Source organism: Python bivittatus, unplaced genomic scaffold (genome assembly GCF_059951505.1).
Source record: "Python bivittatus isolate LINGU-HERP-01145 unplaced genomic scaffold, Pbiv_v1 ctg000340_np1212, whole genome shotgun sequence".
Lineage (NCBI taxonomy): Eukaryota > Metazoa > Chordata > Lepidosauria > Squamata > Pythonidae > Python > Python bivittatus.
In genome coordinates this window covers 30341610-30368476 of record NW_028277056.1, presented here as the reverse complement: position 1 = coordinate 30368476, position 26867 = coordinate 30341610, and the positions used below count along the sequence as shown (strand labels likewise).

At 37.4% G+C, this 26867-nt stretch overlaps 1 protein-coding gene across 1 annotated transcript; it reads left to right on the top strand.

Annotated features, from left to right (window-relative positions):
- The first annotated feature begins 458 nt into the window (after positions 1-458).
- On the top strand, positions 459-26352 carry TBX19 (T-box transcription factor 19). The gene is made up of 8 exons (XM_025166626.2): positions 459-655; positions 9668-9932; positions 11995-12129; positions 12955-13016; positions 13337-13398; positions 19433-19564; positions 23561-23696; positions 24791-26352. The coding sequence occupies exons 1-8, from the start codon at positions 459-461 to the stop codon at positions 25017-25019; spliced, it is 1218 nt and encodes a 405-aa protein (XP_025022394.1). The 3' UTR covers positions 25020-26352.
- The last annotated feature ends 515 nt before the right edge of the window (positions 26353-26867 follow it).

Here is a 26867-nt window from a genome sequence, read left to right as displayed (position 1 = left end):
GTGCCAGTTATGTCTCCCTTTTCAGTTTGATTTTGCAAATCTGCACAGATTTGCTTTCCATTCATTGTTTCATTTGAGACATTAAATCATTTTCATTAATGGAAATATAGTTCTTGAGCAGAATAATTAGACCCTCCTCAGAAAGATAAAAGCTTAGCGAATTGAATGGAAGATTCATCTTCAGAGGCAGCCAATTGCCTAATCAGACTGCCTCCCACCTGACAGTTGGTAATTAGGAAATGGTTGTGTGTTCATGTTAAAACCTTAACATGCAGGTGTCATCATCGTGTTGGGACGTAGTGGGGGAAAGAACAAGTCTGTGGCAAAAGGCTGAGGTGAGCACTTTTGTTCCACTGTGGCTAATTAATTGGTTTGGGTTTAGGTTCGGAGGGGATTGTCGAGGTTTCCCTCTTTCTTTTTTTTAAATAACCTGAGAAGTTTCTGACATTAGAGTCACCATGACTGATTTGGGCTGCAAGAAACACAGCGATTGCACCATCTCCAGGCTGCTCAATGTGGTGGAAAATGAACTCCTGGCTGGCAGAGACAAAGGGGACCCTACTGAGAAACAGCTCCAGGTTATCTTGGAAGATTCTGCCCTGTGGCAGAGGTTCAGAGAAGTTACAAATGAGATGATTGTCACGAAGAACGGCAGGTGAGTGTTACCTTCTCCTTTGCAATGGTGATGGTGCTCACTATACAGAACAGAAACTAGCCGTGATTCTAGATTGATCTGCAGTTCATTGGAGATGTTCTCCTTGACAAGACCTGTAGAAATAAATAAAAGCTGCATGACAGCAGAGTTATAGGGTCACCATGATTCCACTCCTTTCAGTGGACTTGGATATCTTGCTGTTGGACTGCATCCTGAATACTTTTTGTATATTTGTGTGTGTAAATACTGAGCCCTTTTAGATATTAAGAGGTTGTTGTGAGCTGCTACTGCTGACAGCTTAGAAGCAAGTGAAATATCTTCAACTCTATGTGCATCCAAAGGATGCTGATTCAGTATATGTATCCATGCAGGCATCTCAATAAAAGAAGTAAGACTTCATATTTTTTCTGAGCCAAATGTGCAGTTTTTTCTGAAAAAAGTCTCTTATGAGAGGGCCCCATCAGACATGATACATTTCCTGTACATATCTGTACATACAGATTTGTGTTGTGTATGGTAAATACATATTTGCACTTGTTCTTATTTAATGTATATCTTGCTTAACAATCTCAGTGTGTAACAGTACTCACAAGAAAACTTAAAGCATTATTAACTTGAAATTCAAAACCAGCATAAATATATAAATGACATAATATTAACCAATTAATATGATTTTACCGAACATACTCAACACACATGCATATCATGAAAAGCCCTGATTAGTTAATAATGAGTTCTCACAAGTTACACATAATGAAATAGTTGTGCATGGTTTTGTCCAAGCATACTTAAGAGCATTATATTGTGTCCTGTTGGGCTGCTTGCAGACATTTCTGCTGGAAAAACTTTCATCCTTGATTGGCTTCTCTTCTAACCCTATCTTCCGTATTACTTGTTCCATCACTTTTCTTTCCACAGAAAAGCTATTTGGGGTGAAAAGGTGGAACTACTTCACAATCCATTTTGTGCATTTTTCCACTAGTGACTTAAAGCATTTTCTCAACAGAGCCAGTCATCACTGAAATAATAGAATGCCTGTGCTCATTACTCTTATGTTGGCATCAGAATGAATGGATGAGACTAGAAGATGCCATAAGCCACTGGTGAGGAAAAGCTAGAGGGTGCTAGGAGCTACCTATCTGAAAGCATCCATGAGCTATGCTCTTCCAGTAGTTACAATAAGACAGAACACATTAGCTACAGATCTCAGTTCCAGTGGTTAGTATCATGTGTAGGCCAAATATTAATTATGTGATACTATTCAATGTGTATCGTCATGGAGAAAATCTATCTATGTGGTCAGCTGGAGTTGAAAATGACTTGATGGCACATAATCAATCAACCAATTCAATGTGTATATTTTTATTATGTAACCAGTAAGCCCAGGGCACCCTATATAGCTTCAGGAATAACAGAATGGGGGGGGGGGGCTTGATTCTTTTCTGGCTAAGGATATAAGAAAAACTCTCCCATGGTGTGCAATCATAAGCAGAGCATGAAAGTGAAAATTGTCTTCTGTCCCTCTGTTTCTCAGGGATCATCTTTCTTCAACAGACATAAATACTGAATCACCAAATTCAGTGCTGTCTGTAGTTTGATTCCTCAGTTTACTGATCCCCAAGCCTGATTCTTAAATCTTTTCTGTTGAGGATCACATTTCCTCAGAGGATCTTCTGTGATCTATATGTTGGGAGATGGAGAAGGGCTATGCACAAATGGGGGCTCATCTAGAAAACCCTGTGACAGTATACTGCATGATAGATCATATAGAAAAGGACTATATTTTTGTTTTGTCACATTTTAAGGGGAAAATTGGGTAGAATGTGTTATATACAGTTTCTGAAAGGTTGCTAAAAAGAACATAACACTTATTGCAAAGGAAGCTTAAGGAATAATGTGTGTCTGCCTGAGAATTTCTATAAATTGCTAAATTACAACTCGTTGTATTATGATTATGGAAAATGCTTGCTGGGTTTGCTGGGAGTTGCATTTCAGCAGAATCAGATGTTTATCTTCCAAAGTAAATGATAAAACTTTAATACAAATTTTAAAGTGAAAATTCATTCAGATTTTTCCCCCAGCCAATAAATCTCTTCCTCTGAGAACAGTTCAGTTGATTAAAGAGTTATGAAATATTATGCCTGGGCAAGGATTGAGGATATAATTGGTAAAAAGAAGTCGGGGGCTCAAGCAGTACAAAAGTCATGTTCTTTCACTTCAAAGCCCTGCTGTTCTTATAGCCTGCAGATATGAAAGTTGGTAGCTTTGATTTGGCTTATGCTGTTGCTCAACATTTTCTTTCTGTAAGTTTGCTTCTTTTCTGATTCACCACTTTTGCTTTCTGTTGATTTGGCATGTTGACAAAAAAGAATGTAAAGATCACCTTATGAACACTAAGTTAATCCATGCATAGCAGCAAACGTCATCACAATGTCTTTCCAAGAATTATAAAGAATGCTGTTGGAAAAGGTAGCATTTTTTTTTATCAAGAGAAAATACAGTAATGGAGCTTGAATTCCAGCCAGTAGAATGTATGTAGAATGCATCTGGACTCAATGAAACTGTCCCGATAATGTTACATGTTATTATTAAAAAGTAATAGCAACCCGACCCAACTCAACTGAATCAAACCAAGAAAGATAGTTTTGATGTGTATGTTTATCTAGAGTAGCCTTCCCCAACTTGGAGTTCTTTAGAAGTGCTAGACTACAATTTCAACCATCTCTGACTAATATAATGGAAGATTTAATCTCATTATAACAAGATAGTATGAGGCTAAGGAAAATGGCCTAAAGGATCTCAAATCTTCTGGGGCTGAATACTTGTTATTTATTTTTTAGATGTATATCACATTTTTCCTCTATAAGTAAAAGGCAACATATATAGCTCTCTTCAAATTTTTTCCTCTGAGCCGCAATCCTGTGGGATAGATTGAGCTAGAGAGAATAGCTGGACAAAAGATAACCAGTGAGTTTTTATAGTTCATGATGGACTTGAACCTGGATCTTCCTGGTCCTCATCCCAAACCTGCTCCCAATTATGATTTAAGTGTTCTAGTTGGAGTAAAGAGGAAAATACAAGTCCTTTAAGTAAATGTATACAAAAAAAAGTTTAAACACAACCTATTCAGAAATATTCCTAGGTTTTTCCCAAACCCTAAATAGTGAATAATGGAGCACCAAGCAATGTGACTCAATCTATTTGAAGATTACTGGTATAGGAATAATCAATGGACCAATGAAAGGGAAATGGCATTGGCCATATTTGTTCTGCCTGTTTCTTCTCTATGTTAACCAGCTTCAAGATGTAGAGTTTTCTCTCATAAGGTAGAGCCAGTAGGTATGACCTTATCATTTTCTCCTTTTCTCATTGACTACTCAAATATGTCATCTACACACCAAGTTGGCCAGGACTCTCAACCCTGGGCAGCTGATGATCATTCATATGCAATAATAATAATAATAATAATAATAATAATAATAATAATAATAATAATAAAAAATGAATCATGTCAATGAATCATGCTCTTCATCTACACAGCAATGTTGATAGACTCTACTTACCAAGGAGCATAGGTGGGCGTTGAATGTTGCAAGTACACCAGACGGTTGAAGAAGAAAAAAGGTCATGAGAAGACTATCTGAAGGACAGTGAAGAAGATGCACTGAAGTTAATATACTGTGAAGGGTTACTGAATACTGAGGAGACCAAACTGGCCTAAAAGAAAGACCAAATGAAAAATAGAAAAGAGACAAGACCTGGCAATGGCTAAGAGCAGGAAAGTTGAAGAAAGAGACAGAGGGGCTAATTCTGGCTGCACAAGACCAAGCCTTAAGAACAAATGCATACAAAGCCAGAATTGAGAAGACAACAACAGACAAGATATGCTGCCTCTGCAAAGAAGGTGAAGAAAGAGTGGACCACTTAGTCAGCTGCTGCAAGAAGATTGCACAGACTGACTACAAATAACGGCATGACACAGTAGCAACAATGGTGCATTGGTATATCTGCAAGAAATACCATTTGCCTGTAAGCAAGAACTGGTGGGACCACAGAACAGACAAAGTAATAGAAAATGAAGAAGCTAAAGTGCTCTGGGACTTTAGAATTCAGACAGACAAGCACCTGCCATGGAACACCCCAGACTTAACAACTGTTGATAAGAAAGTCAAAAAAGACAAAAAAGTCTGGATAGTGCACATTGCAATACCTGGAGACAGCAGAATAGAAGAGAAAGAACTGGAGAAAATCACAAAATACAAAGACCTGCAAAGAAGAAGAAATAGAACAACTGTGGCAAAAGAAAGCAAAGATAATACCAATAGTAATAGGTGCCTTGGATGCAATCCCAAAACATCTGGAGTACCACTTGAAGACCATCGGCATTGACAAAATCACCATCAATCAATTACAAAAGGCAGCTTTACTTGGAACAGCTTACATCCTGTAACAATACCTTTACCACCACCAAACAACAACATCTGCCTATCCTAGGTCCTTGGGAAGGACTCAATAGGTGGATAAAAATGCCAAATCCAGTCTAAACATCTGGCTGACTGTGCAACCAACAATATAATAACTATAAGCATTGTTACTCCTGTTACTCTACCTGAAAATCTTTGATAAGTTGTTCTTACCTTCTTGCCACATTGCAACAGTGGCTGATGACCTTTGTCCCACTCATGCTAAATGGACATCCCAGCAAGCAGCAATAATCACTAACTTTGTTAGAAGCAAACCAGCCAAGTCTCTTTGCTCAGCAATAGTGGAGGGTAAGTTAGATGATATTGTATTGGCTAATTTTAATAACTTAACCAAACTATTTCAATCATTGTTAACAGCCCCTCAATCTGTTACAATTAAGCATGATCCAAGAACATGTCATACTTGGTTCAGCCACAAATGCTGTGAAGCCTGGAATTCTCTAAATTGCCATTTTAATTTATATAAAGAGAATCCTGGTTCTTGTTCAATTTCTGAGTTAGTGACATTGAAAAAACAGTATAAAGAGTTAATTTGTCCAAAAAAAAAAAAAAAGGAATGCTATGAGGGTATCCTGGCAATGCTTGATAGCAGCTGAAAAATCCTGTCATCTTCTGTAGGTTGGTAGCCCCATCTTTTTCTAACAATATTTATAGCTCTTCACCATATATACCAGCCAGTATATGTGAATGCCACTTTGTCACCTTATATGGTCAAGCGGACAATTTCTTAACAGATTTGGAGTTGGATGTGTCCTCTCTTCCCCATTGGCCCCCATGCTCAGAGATCAGAGTCCAGTCCCTCATGCTCAGAGATCAGAAATATAATTAAACAGTTCAAATCAGGGAAAGCCCCTGGTTCAGATTTTCTAACATATGAAGTAGTAAAAAATAATTTGGAATGATGGATCCCAATGCTAGCTTAACTTTTCACAGCAATAGACCAGTCGGCCATGATACCAAAGGACTGGGGCTTGGCTATTATAATACCAATATATAAGAAGGGCAAGAGAGATGATCCAGCTAACTACCACCCATTCAGTATGTTAAGTCAGATCAGCAAAATGTATACTAAACACCTACAGGAAAAACTAATTGATTGGCTTGAATCTGAAGACATTCTGATGGATGAACAAGCTGAATTTAGAGCACATTGATTAACACTAGACCATGCTTTGGTGCTGCAACATCTAGTAGAAAAGTACACCCACAAATCAGGACAATCCCTTTATGCAGCATTTATTGACTTTAGGTCAGCTTTTGACACAGCATCTAGAACTAAACTGTGGCATAAATTAAAAAAATATCACAATTGACAAACACCTACTTCTGCTGCTCACCAAAATACACAAGAACACAAGACTGAAGGTCAGGTGCAGTAATCAAGGATATGTCACAAAGGAAATACCCATAAGGAGGGGAGATAGACAGGGATATGTATTGGCCCCAGTATTATTCAATTACTATATAAACTCATTGGTCCCTCATCTAAGTAGCTCTACTTTTTGTCCCGCAAAACTAGCCCAAAGACATGTCAATTTATTACTGTATGCAGATGATGCAGTAAATCTGTCATTAACTTCTGTTGGCCTCGAAAGAGCTCTGAGATCACTTACATGTTACTGTACTGAACTAATGATAAATTACACCAAGACTAAGATACTTACTTTTTCTAAATGCCCAAAACAGAGAAGTTGGAACTTAGGTAGGCAGCCCATTGAGCAGGTTAAGATATTTAGATATCTAGCGATAGTTTTTCAAGCTTCAGGAAGCAGAAATGCCCACCTGGAGTATGTTTCCTGTAATGCACAAAAACCTGCATTAGTTTTTCTCCAAACCGATTATTTTACCAGAGGAGTACAGTTTATCCCTGCTGCAATTAAGTTGTTTGCAGCTAAAGCCCTAGCACAACTGATATATGGGACTCAACTAGGACCATATAACAGCATAGTTACCTTAGAAAGAATACAAACAAAATTTCTAAGAAACATCAGGTTACCCACTGTGTTCCAAATGCTGTACTTCAGTGGGAAGCAGGAGTCAGCAAACTTGAATCCAACCTCTGGATAAATATCTTTATCTAATGGTTAAAATTACATCACAACCCCAGTGGAGTGACCCATCTAACATTGGCAGATAGCTTCAAATCCTCTTGGGAAGTAGCCATCCAAAAGCAACTAAGTCTAAGGTTTCTCCAGTGATGCCATTTTAACCTTAGAGTCAGAACAAGCCAGATCAACATTAAGACAAAGGATCTTAGATATAGAAGGCCAAACAGAAGCTGCTGCCTTTTCTCACAATATAATTGCTAGAAACCAAATCTTAGCACCCAAGCCAGCTTCATATCTATATCATATTACAGTCCCCAAATTCAGGACAGCCGCATCTCTAGCCTGATTTAATGTCCTCCCCACAGCTGTTTGGAAGGGAAGTATAGGAAAATCCCATATGAAACCCGATACTGCCCCTGTGACACGGGTGCCATAGAAACCACAGCCCATGTCCTTTTGTATTGTCAGTTCTACAAGGATATTCACCACCAGTTGATTACCCCCATTTTATTTAAATTTCCAGGACACTCTAACAATTTTTATTTACGCTCTCTGTTAAACAAGCAAGATAAATATCTCTCTCTAAAAGTAGCAAAATTCTTTAAAAGCTTCACCCACAAATGGTTGCTAACAGTTATTGATGTTAGGGGATAATTTTGTTTTGTTTGTTTTATAGAATGTATTTTTATTGGTCAATGACCAAAATAAAGTTTCTGTCTGTCTGTCTATAAGCAGTGTCATGACTGAGTTGCCAAAATTATTCATTGGAAACTTTGCCAGAGGTTTGGATTTGAATGTAGCAAGAACCACTGGAACCATCAAGTTGGGAAGATTTTGGAAAATGAGTGGGTTAAGATCTTATGGGACTTTAAAATCCAAACAGACAGGCGTCTTGTTCATAGCATGCCTGATATAACAGTCACTGAAAAGAAGAAAGTCTGGTTCATTGATGTTGGTATACTGGGTGATGCTAGGATTGAGGAAAAGCAATCTGAAAAATTATGAAATATTGGGACCTGCAGATTGAATCTGAACACCTGTGGAAAAAGAAATCCACTGTTATACCAATCATGATTGGAGCCCTTGGAGCAATACCTAAAGGACTCCCTGAATATTTGGAAATTTTGAATTTATTGGACTTCAACACCCTAATTTTACAAAAAAATACACTACTTGGAACTGCCTATATTCTCAGATGCTACCTTAATAATTCTTAGGTCCTTGGTCAGGACTTAAATTATTACGTTTTCACCAGTCTTTGTGAATCTAATTGTAGATTAGTAATAATAATGATAATAATAATAATGAAGAAGAAGAGGAAGAAGAAGAAGAAGAAGAAGAAGAAGAAGAAGAAGAAGAAGAAGAAGAAGAAGAAGAAGAAGAAGAAGAAGAAGAAGAAGAAGAAGAAGATTTTTTCTTTAGAAATCATGAAGTTATAGGGAGGTTTGAATGGGAAGCAGGCTGTATAATTGGGAATGTAGTTGCAAAGTGAAATAAGTTAAGATCAACAATAGTCTGAATGGGTCTTGAAAAATGGTCCATGTGTGCATGTGTGAATAAACACAAATCAGTATGAAAAACATAATTCTTTAACCTTCCATATATTGTTGGATTACAATTCCCATCAACTTTAGTCACCATGGCTAAATGTGACGAAGGCTGGGAGCTGTAGTATTTCAACATCAAGATAAGTCACAGGGGTCCCATTCTTGAGGCAGGTAGAATAGCATTCTATATTTTTATGCTGATCCTAATATTTTCTTGAGTTATTATTCTCTCTTAATGATTTCACTCTTCATTTTATGTTATGTACTTTTAAAATTTAAATTTAATTTAAATTAACATTTTACTTGCCCTGAGTGCCACATTTTGGGGCATGAGCAGACTATAAACAAATAAATGTGTGTACTTTTCCTTTTCCAAAATGTTAACATCTCTAGTTAAATATTCTGAATATGGTTAAAGTTGCCCTCTCTTCCTGCTCTCCAGAAAGCACTGTTTGGAGAAAGCTATGAAAAGATTGTTCACATCCTCCCTGAAAATAAACAGTTAGCCTTTCAGTGCTTCAGTATGGATTATCCTCTTCCTCTTTTGACAAATAGTTTGCAGGAATTAAATGCATTACAAAAACACACCCGGTCTTCAGAACAATCATCATTATGTAGCAAATCGTTCAATGTAGTTTTCTTTGGAGAGACTGTTGAATAATGAGCCAAATAGTTGTGATGTCTACGCTCCCTAGTCAATTGCTTTAGGAACAGAACATGCCTTTTTGATTGCAAGACATGATACTTCATAGCATCATCTGTGCAAAACAAAAGAGGAATGAGTGTTACCTGCCTACCTCAGTGAAAAGATCTTGTGGCACTAAGCAGCTCCATTAATATGTTGATTTAGAAAACAAGTAATTAAAGCTAGTTATTCCCTTCTTTTTTTTTTTTTAAAACCCCTCATTTCCCACATAATTGTTTCTCATACAGGCGGATGTTTCCAGTTTTAAAGATCAGCGTTTCAGGGTTGGATCCAAATGCCATGTATTCTTTTCTGCTGGATTTTGCTCCAACTGACAGCCATCGCTGGAAGTATGTGAATGGAGAATGGGTTCCTGCTGGAAAGCCAGAGCCATCGAACCACAGCTGTGTCTATATCCATCCGGACTCACCCAACTTTGGAGCACACTGGATGAAGGCCACAGTATCTTTTAGCAAAGTGAAACTTACCAATAAGCTGAATGGCAATGGGCAGGTATGGCACCATGTTTTCTGTAAGCCTCTTGGCTTCAGTCATTGCCTTCTACCAATCAAGAATGATCAAGGGTGCATTTATGCAATTAGAAGGGCCCTTAGAGGCCTCTTCACCCACAGATGCCAATTATTCCATGGAGTCCAAATGTAAACAGGAATAAACAGGCTTTAATTGGAGCTTTCAGATTTTAATGGACTCCTTGATGTCAAGAGAGACAGAGTGTGCTGTGGTTTAACCATCAGGGATTTTTACCTCCATAGTGTGCCTTGTATGCTGAGTTTTTACATAGGGCTTCAGAGAAGGGGGAAAATGATTGGGGGTATTGAGGTTTTGTTTTCTCTCCTATGCCGTTTGGTGCATAAGTGGGATGTTGGCAATAGTCAGGTACTCAAATAAAAGGCTTCGTCTAAATGAAATAATTACTGTGCTTGCTTTTGCCTCATGATAATTATCAATATTCTATTGAATCATCCTTGGCCTTTGGAATAATAATACAAAGTATGTACCTGTACGAGAAAATAAGTGGCATTCTCTCCCAAGGCCCTTAAAAATGCAAAGAGGAAAGTTGGCTTTGTTGGCTTGTTTGTTTAATATGCATCTAGGTCTACAGTGATGAACATTTTCTTTGATTTATTTTGGAACACAGAAATAAATCTGAAAGCAAATCCATTAGCAAGCAAAGAATGAACTTCCAGCTTTGCATATGATTTACATCTATTCTGGCTTGTTTGTGGCCATTTCTATACTTGTCTGGGGTCTTCCAGAATTTACATGAAGAAGAAAACTGGGAAAACATGGACAGTAGGAACTTTGGTTTTTATATGCAGCAATTGTTTAATACAGATTTTCAGAGAAAGATGCTGCAGCACAAAGAAAAAAAAAAGCATTCAGATAGCTCCTAGATTTCTGTTTCTTTCCCAGACTGGAAAACTGTATTTTTTCCATAAAAACAATATGTATCTTTCCTATGTTTTAAGGTCCTTTCTGTTCAGAACATTCAAGAGACCTCTAATTATTGCTTAACTATTAGTTCACATTGTAGAAACATCTTCAACCACCCACCTGAGTTGTTAACATGTAAGGTACCCAGCAAAGGAATAGGGAGTCATTGTGACCATAATACGTCCATTTTTTCAGTTCATATGCATACTGTTTCTGCTTTCGGAAGCCTAAAAATCTCTACAGGAACTGAACTATCTTTTTGTACTGACCAGATTCATGATCTGAAAAAAAGAAGCTATTAAATCTCATTGCTTCATGAATGACTAAATTCAATGAAATTAATGAAATGCAAGATCTCATTGTTTTAATGATGCATTCAAATGGAGGGACAGTTACTCTACCATTCAAAAGGCACCTGCTATTCTTCTTTTCTTTCTTAACAGGTTTTCTCTAGGGACAAAAAAGGGTGGAAGAAGTGGCTTGAAAAGGCAGGAGAATTACAACTGAAGGATGTTGATCTCTGAAGCCTTCATAAAATCCTGAGAATAAGACAGGGCGATCATGCATTAAAACCCTAATCTGAAAACTTCCTTATTGGTCATAGACCATCTCTAGTCAACCTGGTTTCCATCTCTCAACCCTTCTAATTCTAATATAAAATGTACAGTATTCAAACCTGACTCAGGCTACTGTTACTGTTTGCAGATCTATTCTCTGTCTTCCCTTCCTTGCAGCTGTTTGTGCACATACAGTAGTCTAGGTGAAGTGAAAAGAGATGAAACTGATCATTTTTCATTATCAATAAACCAATTATTAGCTACTTAGTTTCCCTCTCCCCCCTTTTTGAGGATGGTGCTGATGCAGAAGGAATGCTTGTCAACTCCATAAATAGCAACAAGTCTCAAAATGGAAGTTCCCCAATCTTGGAAACAGTGGGGGTATATTGAGATTTTGTGTAACTGCAACACCTGGGTCACAAAGTCATTTGATCACCAAGGGTCTCATCTTGCATTAAAGCCAGGACTTCACCTTAGTGTAGTAACTTCCATATGCCACCAGTTTTTGTAGAATACAATGTATTATCTCTTTGATTAATTTCTCTCCCTTTTTCTCATCCTAGATTATGTTGAATTCCCTACATAAATATGAGCCTCAAGTTCATATTGTTCGAGTAGGAGGCCCACACAGGATGGTAATGAATTGTTCTTTTCCTGAAACTCAATTTATTGCTGTGACTGCCTACCAGAATGAAGAGGTAAGTGGCTATCATATAAAAGCAATTTGTCTATTAGTTGTGGGAATCACTTTAAAGCCTCCAGCTGAGCATAGGTAAACTTGTGATCCACTTCCCTCCTTTAAGGCAAATAACTTATTTCATCAGCATGGATGTGTATCTTGCATGCCTGCTATTCAATAGCCATGGAAAAGGCATTCATAGGACACCAGAAGTAGTTGTGCTGGATCAAAAAGTCATTTTCTTCCTGCTGCAAAGTCAGTGTTTCTGGTTAAGAAAGAGCAATTGGCTAGGCCAATCTAGTTCAATATTATGTTGCCACAGTAGATAGTTGGATGCCCATAGCAAGCTAGCAAGCGGAACGTGTGCAATAACCTCCACCAAGTGGTGTTCCTCAGTATGTTGCTTCTGATAGTGGACGGCAATATAAAATCATTATGATTAATAGGGATTGATAGCCTTTTCCTCCATCAGTTTGTTTAATATTCTTTTAAAGCTGTCCAAATTAATGTTCACATCTGATAACAGTAAATTCTACTGTTCAACTATGAACCGTTTTAAATCTTTCTTTTAGGTTCCATGAAAGATAGAAAAATGTCTTCCTGTCCACACCATACATGGTTTAATAAATCGCAGAGATGTATTAAATTACACATGGTGTGAAGAAAACTTTCTATCTTTCACATTTTGTGCCTTGCCTTTGTGTAACTTCATGGTGTAATATATTTGAATGTGAATTGTCTGTGGCTAAGTTAAAACCTTATTGAACCTTATGTGGGAAAATGATCAATGGTCACCTTCAAGAGACTTTTTAACAGAATCCTTCTTCTTTTTTTGGAACTCAAGATAACAGCTCTCAAAATCAAATACAACCCTTTTGCCAAGGCATTTCTGGATGCAAAAGAAAGGTAAGCTCAGTTCTTCATCAAATGTTTGAAACTTGTTGGTGATATAGGGATACCAGCTAGGCTACTGTTCTTCATTCTTAGCTTCATAATCTGCATTAGTAGTATAATAAACACTAATGTAATATGCACTGTGACTAGGGATCATAATGATTCTTTGAGGGAGTTTAATTCCAAGGAGTTTAAGACAGCTTTGTGAAGTTGATTAGACTGAAAAATAGTAAATAGCCCACAGTCCATGAACTTCATGACTGAATAAAGAAAGATCAGTGTAAGAAGAAGTTTATCAGAATCAATGTAATTTTAATCTCATTATCCCTCAGAAACCACTCCAAGGATGCTCCAGATATTGTCTCTGAAAGTCAGCACATGACATATTCTCACTGTAAGTTTTATAATATGATTTGATTGTTCTAAATTGATAATATAAGGTTACCAGTGACCATCTACTGCAACATCTGTCAGTAGTCAGTACTGGATGGTTCACAGATTAAAAAGTATAATGGCAGTAGTAGGAAACAAAAGTATGTTTTTCCCCCCCATTTCCAGCAGCTGTGATTAGGGTTTTACTCTGATGGCCTTATTACCACTTGTTTTCTCCCCATTGGCATAGTATTCTGGGTATCATCTTATTTCACAGGGAGGGCAAATTTTAGAACTAGTAGGCATGTTATTATGAATATTCTTACAACATTACTGCCATGATGACCTTGCCTGTGTCCAAAGTGCTGCCATGATGATCATGGCCAACAGTAAAACACCTATTTAGAGAAGACAAATGCCTCATTGCTTCTCCTTTTATGTCCTTCTTTTATGTCTTCTCCCACATCACCTCATATTTATCTTTTTTTCTGGGCAAGTTAGGCTTAACGCATTGGATTACACCACCCCATCATTTTTATTTTTAGGAATTGTGACTGTTTAAAGTCGCTGACCAAAGCATCTAGTTGGTGTTTGTCTGCTCAGTATTTGGCTAGATACCACCAGTTTCCAGTTATGAAGTGACTAGGCACACAAATCTCTATGGGAAACCCTTGTTCTTCTTTAAAATGCCTTTTGAAGTATTATACGTGTGCAGTATAGATGCTTAATTACTATATAAAAAGAAAGCAGTTGTAATTGTCAATATTGACTTTTACTCAAAGATAATTACAAAATTTACACCAGTTCAGTACCAATAATGCAGTTACAGGGAATACTGTATAGCAATAACAAGTATTTCTGAAAAGCAGAAATGTTCAATTTCTGTTATACAAAGTTCAATTATTCTTACTCACTGTTAAAAGGTAAGGTTTCCTTTGAATCTAACTCAACTTCTGATAACTTTGTGATCGGTCCATGCAGTTTTCTTGGCAATACTATGAGAGTAATGTATCATTGTCTGATATAGCTCTAGTATTTCTTGGTAGTTTCCCATTCAAGCCTCACCCTTTTGGGCCTAAATGAGGTCTTCCAGATGCTGTCACCTGTTAAGATACTGTACTCTCTTTTACACACTGAGTAATATAGAAGTGGTTATGGGTCAGTTTTTCTACTAAAAAAAAGTGAGCATTCTTTGTATACATAGAAATAGCATTACTGTATATCAACTTTCAGTGCCCTTCCAAGGGATTGCTGATTTAATGTGCAGCATTAATCTAATTTAATTAATTAAATTAATTTAGGACTCAATCATTTAAATGATCCTGATAGTGATGTAATACACTCCTGGAAGGGTCATCCTTGCTAGTAAAATCAAAAGGAGAGAGGTGAAGCAAAGATTGACTCACAACAGGTATAGGGCTCTGTAGGGATAAGGAAAGCCAACCCACCTAGAAGAATTTCCAAACTCCAACCCAGGAGAAGGCAAATGGCAAACAACTTCAGCATCGTTACCAATAAAACTATGGACATGGCTGAAACTTTTGGACAAGTCTGAGTACTAGATAACACACAAGGTCAGAGGCACTCCTTTAGTTACTGGGGGAAGAACATTTAATTCTTAATTTTTATGAATAGATTATGAAGTGATAAAATAGACAGACCAAAGTCTCAAGGAAGCTTGGTCACTGATGCTGCCAGTGTTGGAAAATAAATTCCTTATTTTACACGGATGTATACAATTGGAATATGGAATGCAAGAAGTTTGAACTAAGGAAAACTTGAAATTGTCAAAGTGGAAATGAAGCATTCTAAATTGGATCTTTAGAAGTAAGTGAATGTAGGTGAACTGGGATGGGCCATTTTAATACAGATATTATATGATATATTTTTCAGGGCATGGCACTATACCAAGGAAAGGAGAGACAATGATACTCAAAAGAGATTTGGCTAAATATGTGCTTGATTATAAATTAATAAATATTTGTTAGAATTAATGGATATCCAGTAAACATCAAAGTCATACTGTATAAGTATATGCCCCTACTTGTCAGCCTTGTGAGGTAGTCCAGACAAGAACAACACCCAGGAGTACTAGCTCTACCTTTATGGTAAGGTTACATTAACAGAACCTTGCAAGTCTGAAAGTACCCATCCTGTCCCTCATTTTTACTCTCCCAAAAATTAGGGAGGGTCCCTTCTGAGATGCTTTTGCCACCCCTCCTCCTCTGGGCTCAAATTTTGTTTATCAGTCCATTGTCTAGGCTGTGGCTCTTCCTCCTGTCTCCCAAGGTCACTCCCACATACCATTACACTACTACAGATGCAGTAGTGGAAGTCCTTACAGAATTCTATGGTGAATTGCAAATAATACAAACTCTATAAAGGACATAGTAGTTTTTTTAGTGCAGTCCATGACCAGAAAATGAAAACAAAACAAAAAACCTGCATAACCCCATCCCCCAATCAATTTATAACACTTGATTTGTAATCTGGATTGAGTAAAATTACCAAGTTTCACCATATATTTTCTCATAAAACACAAGCTGTAAAACAGAATATGACAATGTTAGAGGTAACATAACCATTATGTTCTGCAATTAGAAATGAGATATTTGTCTAATTTGCCAAGGAATCTACTTAAAATTGGAATGAAATTTAAGTGATAAATTTAATGGCAAAATTAGCAATATATCAGTCATGACCCCAGTTTCAACTGCTCCCAAATGACAGGTACAAAGCCTCTTTGCAAAGAGAATGTATTGATATCTTCCTGAAGGCAGTGTGTTAAAATGAGCAAAGATGAAACCTCTATGATATTTTGCAAAATCAAGGTGATACAGATATTTAGCCAGCGTGAAAGCGTTGCTTAGGTTTCATTTCTCAAAACACAAGGAGCTGTTAATATTATCTCTCTGTGAGTTGATGTCCATTACATACTCTCTTACAACCTCTTTAGCTCTGGAGAAACCCAAAGACTGCAGGGCTGATATAGATAGCTTTCAAGTGCTTAATTGAGTTGCTTCCCAGAGGTCCTTGTAAATCCAGGCCTGTACACTATATATCACATTGGTAATTGCCTTATTAGAAAAAAACCCCTAATTACAAAAGGAATATGTAACCCCCCCCCCCGACATAGTACGACTAATGAGTGTCTGGAATGCAGATATTGGAGAAATGGAATTACATGAAGACTGGGACTGTGTAAACACAATACAGTACTGGAAATAGGTTAAAAGGGTTTCGCAAAGAGAATGTGTTGATTGTTAACACCTGCTTCAAGCAACATAAACACAAACTCTATACCTGGACATGACTGGATAAACAACACTGGAATCAAACTGACCACATAATAGAAAACAGACATGGGAAAAGAGCAAACTAATCAGCCCGAACACTTCCAGATGCAGATTTTGGAACTTTCTGTGGATTATTGGTGTCAAATAGATGGGTTTAATTTTAAGAGAATAGGTGTGCCAACAAAATGTGACCTGGAGGACATGCAGCCAGAATATAAGATCAATGTAAGGAAGAGATTCAGTATATTTAAAATGTATGTGGAGGCAAACCTGAAAGAGAACCTGAAAGTATGGGAACAGATAAGAGACATTATGGGGGAAAAAATTCAAACAGGAAATACTAAGGAAGGACAGAAACATTTGTAGAGACAATATATTCAGGGACTCATTCCACTAGAAATAACAAAGACATTATTGTGCAAGTGTGATATACACCACCAAGCCAGGAAGACTATCTGGATAATTTCCTCCTGGACCTGATTAAAGAACTCTCAAGGAGGAGAGATATAGTAATAATGGGACATCTCAACTACATAGACATCTGTTGGAGAACTAGCTTAGCCAAATATTTCACAGTAATTCCTTAGCAATCTTTCATTTTCCAGAAGGTTGAAGACAAGGAGATTGACTGCACCTTGCCTAAACTGAATCTAAGTATGGTTTCTGTAATCCTCAAAATTGTTGGTGTCTGGGTGCATTTAAAATTAATTGTTAAATTGTGTCTGACTTATTTGTATCAAAATGCTTGTGGCAACCCAGGAACATTATTGGAAATAATGGTGATGCTATTTAATTTTGTGTAAATTTAAATAATCTTAAAAATGGTCAGGCAGGGAGTCTGGTAGGCACCAAGGATACCTCTGCAGGCATAATAGTACCTAAAGAGACTACATTATCCTCCCCAATCTATTTCCTGGTATTATAAATTAGACTATGTCTTCGTGTGGATAACATACTGTGCTTATCAATGGCATCTATCTATGTTCAGAAACAAATCAGATTTAGAAAGAAAATATATTTGTCTAAATCTGAATCCTTACATAGGTTAAGGATTTCCCCATCATGGAGAAGAATCTGTCCATGTGATCACTGAGTTGACATCAAGCTGATGTCACATAACCATACAATAATCAACAAAGGTTACATAGAAGGAGATTGTTTTAGTTTAGTCCTCCAGTTGGAGCCCCTGTTTTAGTTTAGAACTAAATGGAACTAGATTGAAAGAACCCCTTTGAGAAAGTTGTGTGAGACGACCTTTCATCATGAAATATAATTTTTTTTGTCTAAGAGGAGCATCAAACCAACCCTTCCTTTTCTTTCCTTCTCATGAAGTGCAATTAAATGCATACATGAAGTGCAATTAATCCATTTTAATCCTAGTGTAAAGTTGACCTGGCTGCTATTGACATTCCAGCAGTTAGTAGTTGCTCAAAAGCTGACTTTCTTTTCCTTTCATTGAATTTGATAGTGATGACAGTTCTTATGAAAAAATTGACAGTTCTTCCTGAAAGAATTGAGTTATATGATTATTGCATAATAAATCATTCATAGTTGATGAGATGTTCTTTTTAAAAAATATGTTTTACATTAAAAAAGAAAAAAGCTCAAAACGTACATCTTTCACATACTAATCAAAGCTAATTTTACATACTGCATACCATGTTACACAATTAAATTAACATTTAAATTAGCCTATTTAGCAGTAGGAAAAAAAAGGGAAATTAAACATATACATTATGGATTCCAACTGTCTAATAGTCCTCCAGTTGGAGCCCCTGATTCTAAAATGCTTGGTCAACATATAGAAAGAGAGTTGAAATACATAACTGTACTGCTGACAGAGAATGGATACCCTTCCAGCCTTCTAGTATCAATGTTTTTGCTATCGTAGAAGTCCATTTCCTTCTGCTAAAGTCCAAGTTGTTGGTATGTTACACAGTGGAATGAGAAGGTCTACAAAACCACTGAGTCTTCCAGAATATAATTAACTTGTGAAAAAACTTCTCTACAGAAGGGAGCCACATCATATGAATCAAAATAGCATTTTGAACACCATATCTACATCTAATTAACTGAACCACCAACAGTAATTTTACTGATAATAAAAATGTGACATTTACTTTAGAACTTCTAATTTACAGTAGTCGAGCAACCATTTATAAATAATTATTATGTGGTTATTGTAAAAAACATGTTAAACCCTCAAGTACTTGAGGGGAATGTAAAATACTGGCAGCTGTGCCTGAGGGCGGGGGGGGGGGGGTTCTCCTTGCTAATTTTGATAATTCAATAGCTACCAAAGGCACCAGTTCTCATTTAGGTTTGTTAATAATATACTCAGAGTATATAATGTACTCCAGGCTGTCAACTTATGTTATCAATTTTAATATAGATTACACCAATATTGTATACAAATATATCTATTTTATGATCCTGACCTGTTTACAGTATATCAAACCATGAACTTCACTGCTGTGCCTAATTGCACAAGGAGGACAACCCTCCAGTAAAAAGGGCTTAGATTAGATGGTTCTTATTTCTGTCCTTTTCCTTTGAGAATAAAAGATTATTTAGTTATCCTATGTTTTTTGAGTATATGCTTGCATGACAGACTAAAACAAAGAGAGAGAGTTTTTTTCCTCTTGTTGTTTCCCTACTTCAGCCTTTTTTTTCTTCTCAATATTTCCATAGTGGGTGGTTGGTTGATTTCCAATCCTGATGCTGTCTGTGCAGCAGGAACTTCCAATTATCCATACACAGGGAGTTTTTCTCTGCCTGCTCCACATTCTCATCATGGCTGTGAACACTATTCAGCTCTTCGAGGACACAGAGCCGTTCCATATCCTGCTTCGTACATGCAAAAAAATAATTATCCAGGCAAGTTCTTGTCATGTTTTGCTTTTAATTTGTTTATGGAAAGCAATCTGTAAGAAACTGGCACTATTGAAAGCTGGGTGGGCAAGGATGGGTGGGTGCTCTTAACCAATGTTTATCTACCTGAGTTTCAGGTACTGCACCAGCCTTGACCCCAAGGTAGAGGAAAGGAGTAGTGCTTGTCCATTGAGAGATCCTAATGGTTACTAGTAGTTTGTTCCACAGATGACTGAATGTGAAGCCCTTTATATGCAGTTGTGCCAAAGGGATAACCTAAGGATGCTTCTATTGTACCAGCCTCCTAGTTGCACAGTGGCATCTGCGCCCAAGCTTCTCATTTTGAGTTGGTGCTTGAGTCATCTAGGCTGATTGTACTAGGTGATTTTAATCTGCTGTTTCTGGGGGTGAGGGTGGAGGGGATTAGAGATGGCTTGGGATTTCATGGGCACCATGACAACCATGGGCTTATCACAAGTCAAGTCATTATAGGCTCAGGGGAAGGGCATATGCTAGATCTTGTCTATGATTTGAGCAGTTAAGAGATGATCTGATGGTGGAGGATATGAGAACTACTCCTTTGTCAGGGGCAGATCACTTTCTTGTGACCATGGGGGTGACTATCACCATTAATTTCTCCAGGGATGTAAGGCCAATTTGAACGGTCTATGCAAGATGTCTGACAATCTGTTTAGGGAATTTCCCAGTAAACTGAAAGATAGTTCTGTTGTAAATCTTGCCATCCTCTGAGGCATGGAGGCAAGGAAAGCACTGATAGGATCTTTCCTGTGCAGCCTCTCCTTCTGTGCCAGTCCTGGGGACTTCTTGGTTCTGTGAGGAGCTCTGGGAGAGGAAACATCAGAAGTGACGCTAGTAGAAGAGGAAGAGTGAATTTTATTGAATGTGGGTATACACAAATTTTGGGCCTATACCATGGAGGTAAAAGTAGGGAAATGGACTTACTTCTTTGGCCTTATTGAACCTGCAGAGTGATAGCTTGCAGCTTTTTTTTTTTAAATGACTTACTTTTAGGGAAGGATGGGCCACAAGAACACTTGGTGGGCTGTTGTGATATGTATGCCGAGCATTGTGCAGATAATTGTGCATATTTGCTTGGAATTAGAAGCCAATCGTTCAGATCCAAAGAGATGCTGAGGATGACATCTTGTGATGTTAAATGAGAATAATCTGAACCTAATGATCCTAAGGAAGTAGACAAAGTCCTTGATAAAATCAGTTCTGCTACCTGTGAGCTGGAACCCTGCCTCATCTGACCTGAACTACCAGGGAGAAGACAGGAGGCTGAGCCTAATGTCATTAATGCATCATTGTACAAAGAAAGATGCCAATGTTCTTGAAGAAGTGGTGCCTCCCCTTCTTAAGGAGCCAAGCTTGGATCTAGTAATACTGTATAGATATTGTCCAGCTTCCAATTTTCCCTTCTTACTGATATCTGATGACAGCTGAAACCAAGAGGGCTCTGGAAGAAAAAGAACCCTTTTCAGTCTGGCTTCCAATCCAGACATGGGATAAAAACCACATTCATCATTCTTGTCAACATCCAGTGGCAGACATTTGACAGGGGGAGTGTGACTGCAATAGTCCTGCTGAATCTTCCAGCAGCCCTTGAGACCATCAAACATGGTATCCTTCTGGACTGCCTGCAAGAGTGGGAATTGGGAAAATCATTCTGCAGTGATTTTACTCCTTCTGAGTGAGTGGTCTCAATCTGGATGTGGGAGGAAGGATTGGATCTGGATGGAGAAAAACAGGTTAGAACTCAACTCCAGGAAGACAAAGTGGCTGCTGATTCAGGAGCAGACTGCATCTGAGACCATACTAAGTTTTAAACAGAGTTGTGCTTTCCCAGAAAGAGATGGTTCAGAATCCATGAGTTTTCTTAGACTTTAGCTATGGCCAGGAGAGGCTGTAATGGTCCCAGCTTTGCCTCTTTTTGGAACAAGAGGCACTGGCAATAGTCACTCATGCCCCTTACCTTATGTTGGACTATTGCAATTGGCTGTAGATGGGACTGCCCAGAAGCTTCATTGACCTGTGTACTAATAGGAACTTCCCAATACTGTTGTGTTACACCAATACTGCAGGAACTACACTGGCTGCCAGTATGTTTCCAGGTGCAATTTGAAATATTGGAGATGATTATAATAGGTCATGAAGATTCTATAGATTCTATATGAGATGACTTACTCCAGATAGAATCTGCTTATTTGAGGAATGCTGGCAGAGTCTCTAGAAGGTGAGGGAGGAGGGGACCGAGAACCAAGCATTCTCTGCCAGGGCTCCCATCCAGTAAAATGCCCTCCCACCAATTAAGATCTCTGCCCTCACTCCTGACATTCGAAAAGCTTTTAAAAACTTGACTTTTTCAGAGAGCATTTGGTGACCAAAGAATTAGTTTTAGGATATGCCTGGGATAGACGACAGCATTTTTTGTGATTTGTGATTATTATAAACATTTGATACATTTTATCAAACATACATTTGGTTATTGTATTTGATGATTTATGTTTTTATGCTTTGATAAGATTTGAATGATTGAAATCATAAAGCATTAAACTAAATTAATTTTAAAAGCTATTTTTTTAAAAAATCTATACAACGCACAATATTTCAATATTTGGTATCCACATTACCAAATTACATCACATGAAAGGATTAGCAAGTGTGTCACAGTACAAAGATTTCTAAAGGGGTAAATCCATAATTATTCCATATGCCAGTTAATAAATACCCTATTTTTTTCTTTAAATAAGAACAAAGATATTGAATAACCACAAAAGGAAAATTATTTATGACTACATAGAATGCCCTTCTTTTCTATAATATTCCCCCTCACATCTGAGAAAGAAATAGTAGTGGATCTTGGTTGATCTTAAAAACACTAAGAAGGATTGGACTTGATTAGTACTTTGATGGGAAAGTACCACCAAGAAACACTAGGACTGTAAACTAAGCTGTAAAGTTAAACACACACAGAGAATAGAAACTATGTCTGTATTGTTGCCAAGAAAATTACCCTGGTGAGTTCATGATATCCCCAGGTGTCAAACCAGACTCCAAGGAGACTTCATTTTTAGGCAAAATGAGTCAGTGAGGTTCTGCTTGGAAAGATACCACACATTTCCTGGAAATGCATTTCTTAGCACTTCCCCAGGAGGCTTCCAGAAAGGCAGCTCTTAATGCCAGAAAACAAAAGAATTGGGCAGTTGTTTTTTTTTCTTTGACAGATTATTATGATTTTTTGGTGAAAAAATAAAAAAGCAGTGGAAAAACACAAGGCAAGGTTTGATAACATCAGGAACCTCATAAAAGTATACGAAGAGGGAAAGGCAGAATAGGATGATGAACTTGATGCAAGCAAAGAATGTTCACTTGAACAAAGCTATAATTCCTTCCTCTCAAGAAATACTTGCATATGATTGCAGAACAGGAACATAGTAGTCCAACAGCCTTGTCCCAGTGATGCCCCACTTTAAAGCTGCCTTCTTGTGTCCAGTGAGAGGTAAGGATATAGAATAAATCAGGAACTGGCAATGCACAGGCTGAGGCACCTTGGCACATACAACATTCCAAAATGCCACTCACAGGACCACATTAAATAGAATTACAATTTCATCAAAAATCAAAATATCTGAAACCTTGGTTGTTCATTATTCTTGTATGAAATGTCATAGGTGAAATTTCTGATATCTCACAAGATCCTGGGTGTGTTAATGTTTTGTTTTATTGATTTTATTATGGGCCCCAAACCATTTCTGCAGGATAGTTCAGCAACCACTAAAAAGATTACTGTCATGTTCTCAGCTAAGCTGAAAAAACAAACTGTGCCTCGTGAACATATCAAGGAGAGGAAAACCAAATGAATAAATAAAGGTTGTCCATTCAGCCTAAGGTTCTGCCTTTTCCTATTTTTTTTTTAAATACACCCATCCTGATTTGGTAATGTAAACATCATCTTGCTATGGCTCTGAATTCTTTGTGTTTCCTATTCTAAAGTGAATTTGACAGAAAATGCCAACAGTGATTTCCAAGTGTCCCCAGGCCATGAAGGCTGGCCTACAGGACCCTCCAGTCACCATAACAACCTGCTCCCAGTGCCACACAATAGTGGTACTACCACTCCAGGCCCTAGGTAAGCAAGCATCTCTTCAGTGTGTATGTTGTCTCAGCAGCAATACCTCAGCAGCCTCAGCAGCCCTCTTCGTGTCTAATGAAGAAGAAAAATAGGTCAGATTTTACTATACATGGAACACACTATAGAAATTACATAAATAAACAAACACTGCCTTCCCTCCTTCAACAGAGAATTAAAATAAAACTGTTATTTTAACCAAACTTCCTATATGACAAGAGGCAGTTTTAATTAAAAAGAATAATTATATTTTGCTTACAAATATCAAACAAATATTTCTGTTTTTAAGACTCATTATTCTCTGAAGGTGATAATACAATTAAAAACTTGGTCTGGGCTCAAAAGCAAAGCAGGGTCTGACCTGGTTAGTACTTGAATGGGAAACCACAAGAATATAGAAGGGCTGTAGGCTAGCCTGGGAAATTGGGAAGAAAAAACATTGTGGAAGAAGATGATGGCCAAATACTTCCATACTGTTGCCAAGATTACTGTCCATGAAGTCACCAGGAGTTGAGCTTGATTCAAAAGACACTTTAATTACCGCAAGAAGCATTTTACTGAAAGGACTGATTTATCATAAAGCTGTAATGAAAATTGTCAGTTCAGTTGCACCATCTGTTCTCGAGTCACAACAAGGGGAGGGTTTTGGTGAAGTTCTCAGATAATAAGAGATGTGGATTAAACAAAACACACAAGCTGAAGTTTTAAATGCTATGTTCCTTTATACCAAGTGCAGACAACCATGATTAAGGGCTTCATGTGGCCCCTAAAACTCCTTTTTGTAAAACTCTTTTCTCTTGAACCTCAAAGCTTCACTAAATTGTTTCACTAAAATAGAGATTATAGGCTGGAGCACCTAAAGCTCTCCCCAACCTCACCCTCAGTTAGAAAGAAATATGAAAAGGGGGTGTTATATAAAATCATGATTCCAGAGCCCCACTTCTCTGCAACCCTGGCAACTAAAAATAATGCAATGAATAAAGAAATACAGTTCCCAACTACAAAATGATTGTCTGCCCCTGTTGTACATCAAGCAATGATAAGTGCTGTTGCAAATTTCAGTCGTTGTGTTTTTTCATGTTATTTGGTTGCAGTCACTACCCTTGCCTTTGGACTGTCAGCAACAATGCGGTCAATGTTGCCAACCTGGCAAGTGATGTCAGCAGCAGCTCTCCATTCCTGCGAAGCAGCATTGTATTGCCTGCCCCATCCTCATCTGGGTTATCAGGCACAGTTGCCAGCAGCATGGAAGCACAGCTGGAACCTGCTTTCTCCAGATTAACTGATTCGACTTGGACACCTGTAACCTCTCGTTCCTTCTAGTGGGCTGTGGGAAGGAGCACACGATCACCCAGCAACAGAACTGAAGGCTGCCATAGCATAGGAAAAAGCCACATCTAATGAGAAATTCAGGTTTTGCACAACTTTAAAATCTGGTTTTTGATAATGAAGGAATTAATCAAGTATTATAACATGATTCCTCACTCCCCAGAAAAGTGCATAGTAGTAGATAAAGCAAACATGAATGGGTAAACTTTTCAAGTTCATTTCCCCCCTTATAATTCTGTACAGAAAGTTATGTGCTTTGTAGCACAACATGTTGCTTTGAGATTAGAGTGGCAAAAGATCATCTCTGTGCAAGACTCATAGATGAAATTGGAGAACCAGCTGAGGCTGGTAACCTTATTTGTTACAGCAGATATACTAAGAGTAACCAAAGAGAAGCAAGTACAGCCATCTCCTTGATTCTGACCCAGTCACTTATGTCTCTACATACTTTTGACCTGCTCCCCCTACTTTTCTAGGAGCGAAGTCTCTATCCAGATTCCAAAAGACAAGAACCTCAATCCCCAAAAGGTTGCATGTTCTGCACCCTTTCAATTGGTCATGTCAAAGAAAAAGAGGGAGAAAGAGGGAAAACACAGGGCTGCTATTGATTTCAATTTATTGCAGAATGCAACAATTCTTAATTGGGTAATTGCTCAGGACAGAGAAGATACTTTATCTCAGTTGTTTTCTTGAATCTTCATAAAAGGAAAATAACTAGCTTTCTTCAGAATGCGGATGGTAAATTATAAGAGTATCCAAGGTGGTAACAATATTTTTCTTTGAACTAACTCATTGGTGAAAATCAACCCAACCCATCTTCATCTTTGTATTGCCTTTCTGTTGTAGACTGTCAATCCTTTAGTAGTGACTATAACTCTGAACTCTACCCAGCATGCCTATTGGCATTAGATAAATGTATAGGAATAATCATTTAAAAAAGAAAAGGAATATTTTTGTTGCATTTTCACTGACATTCAATGGAAGTTCATTTGATCTATTCTGCTGGCTGGTGGTTTATGGTGTTTCACATTCTTGGTAAATGTTTTATACTGTTTTCCAGTATAGAATATGATTTATTCTGATTCTCAGTATTGTAGTTTTTCTGTGCCATTTCGGCTTTCCTGGACATTGCTCATATAGACAATTGTATGTGTGACCACAGACTGACAATTGACATTTCTGTGACTGAATCATTTCAGAGAAAAATAAACAGAAAAAGTCAGTAACCATATAACTGTGAAGTAATAATGAATGAATAAATACAATTGATCATATGAGGTACATGTGTGATTTTTTAAAATATGCTCTCATACATGGAGAAAATAAACTCTTGCAGGAAAAAAAAAGGTGTGAATTAGATTCCTTTTCAATGTTACTTTGTCTTCTATGTAATGTTTGTTCATTAAAAACACCACCCATAAAATTACAACACTACTATATGGAGTTCACTTCAACATCAAACATGACCATGTTTCAAGAGATTTTATGTGCCTTGGTAGTCCTGAGAATAAATACAACTTGAATGGAAGAAATAATTCTTAAAATCAGTTTGGGAGGCTATTATTTTTATTTTTCCCTGGTTGCTTTGAAATAAAGGATTTTTATTTATAATACATACATACATACATACATACAATTAATATATATATATATATATATATATATATATATATATTTAATATACACACACACACACACACAGTACTGTGTTTTCTAGTTATGACCAGGTGCTTTTTTGTTTGTTCTGCTTTTTGCCTTTAATTCGTATTCTGAATATTCTTCTATGTAATAGCATTGCTGGATTGCAGAGAAACAACTTTTAGCTTTATATATGTAAATTAT

Excerpts from the sequence above, each read along its gene's own strand:
- TBX19 (XM_025166626.2), top strand. The coding sequence starts at position 459 with ATGACTGATTTGGGCTGCAAGAAACACAGCGATTGCACCATCTCCAGG. Across the intron at positions 9,933-11,994 it reads AGCTGAATGGCAATGGGCAG|ATTATGTTGAATTCCCTACA; the intron begins GTATGGCACCAT and ends TTCTCATCCTAG. Across the intron at positions 12,130-12,954 it reads CTGCCTACCAGAATGAAGAG|ATAACAGCTCTCAAAATCAA; the intron begins GTAAGTGGCTAT and ends TTGGAACTCAAG.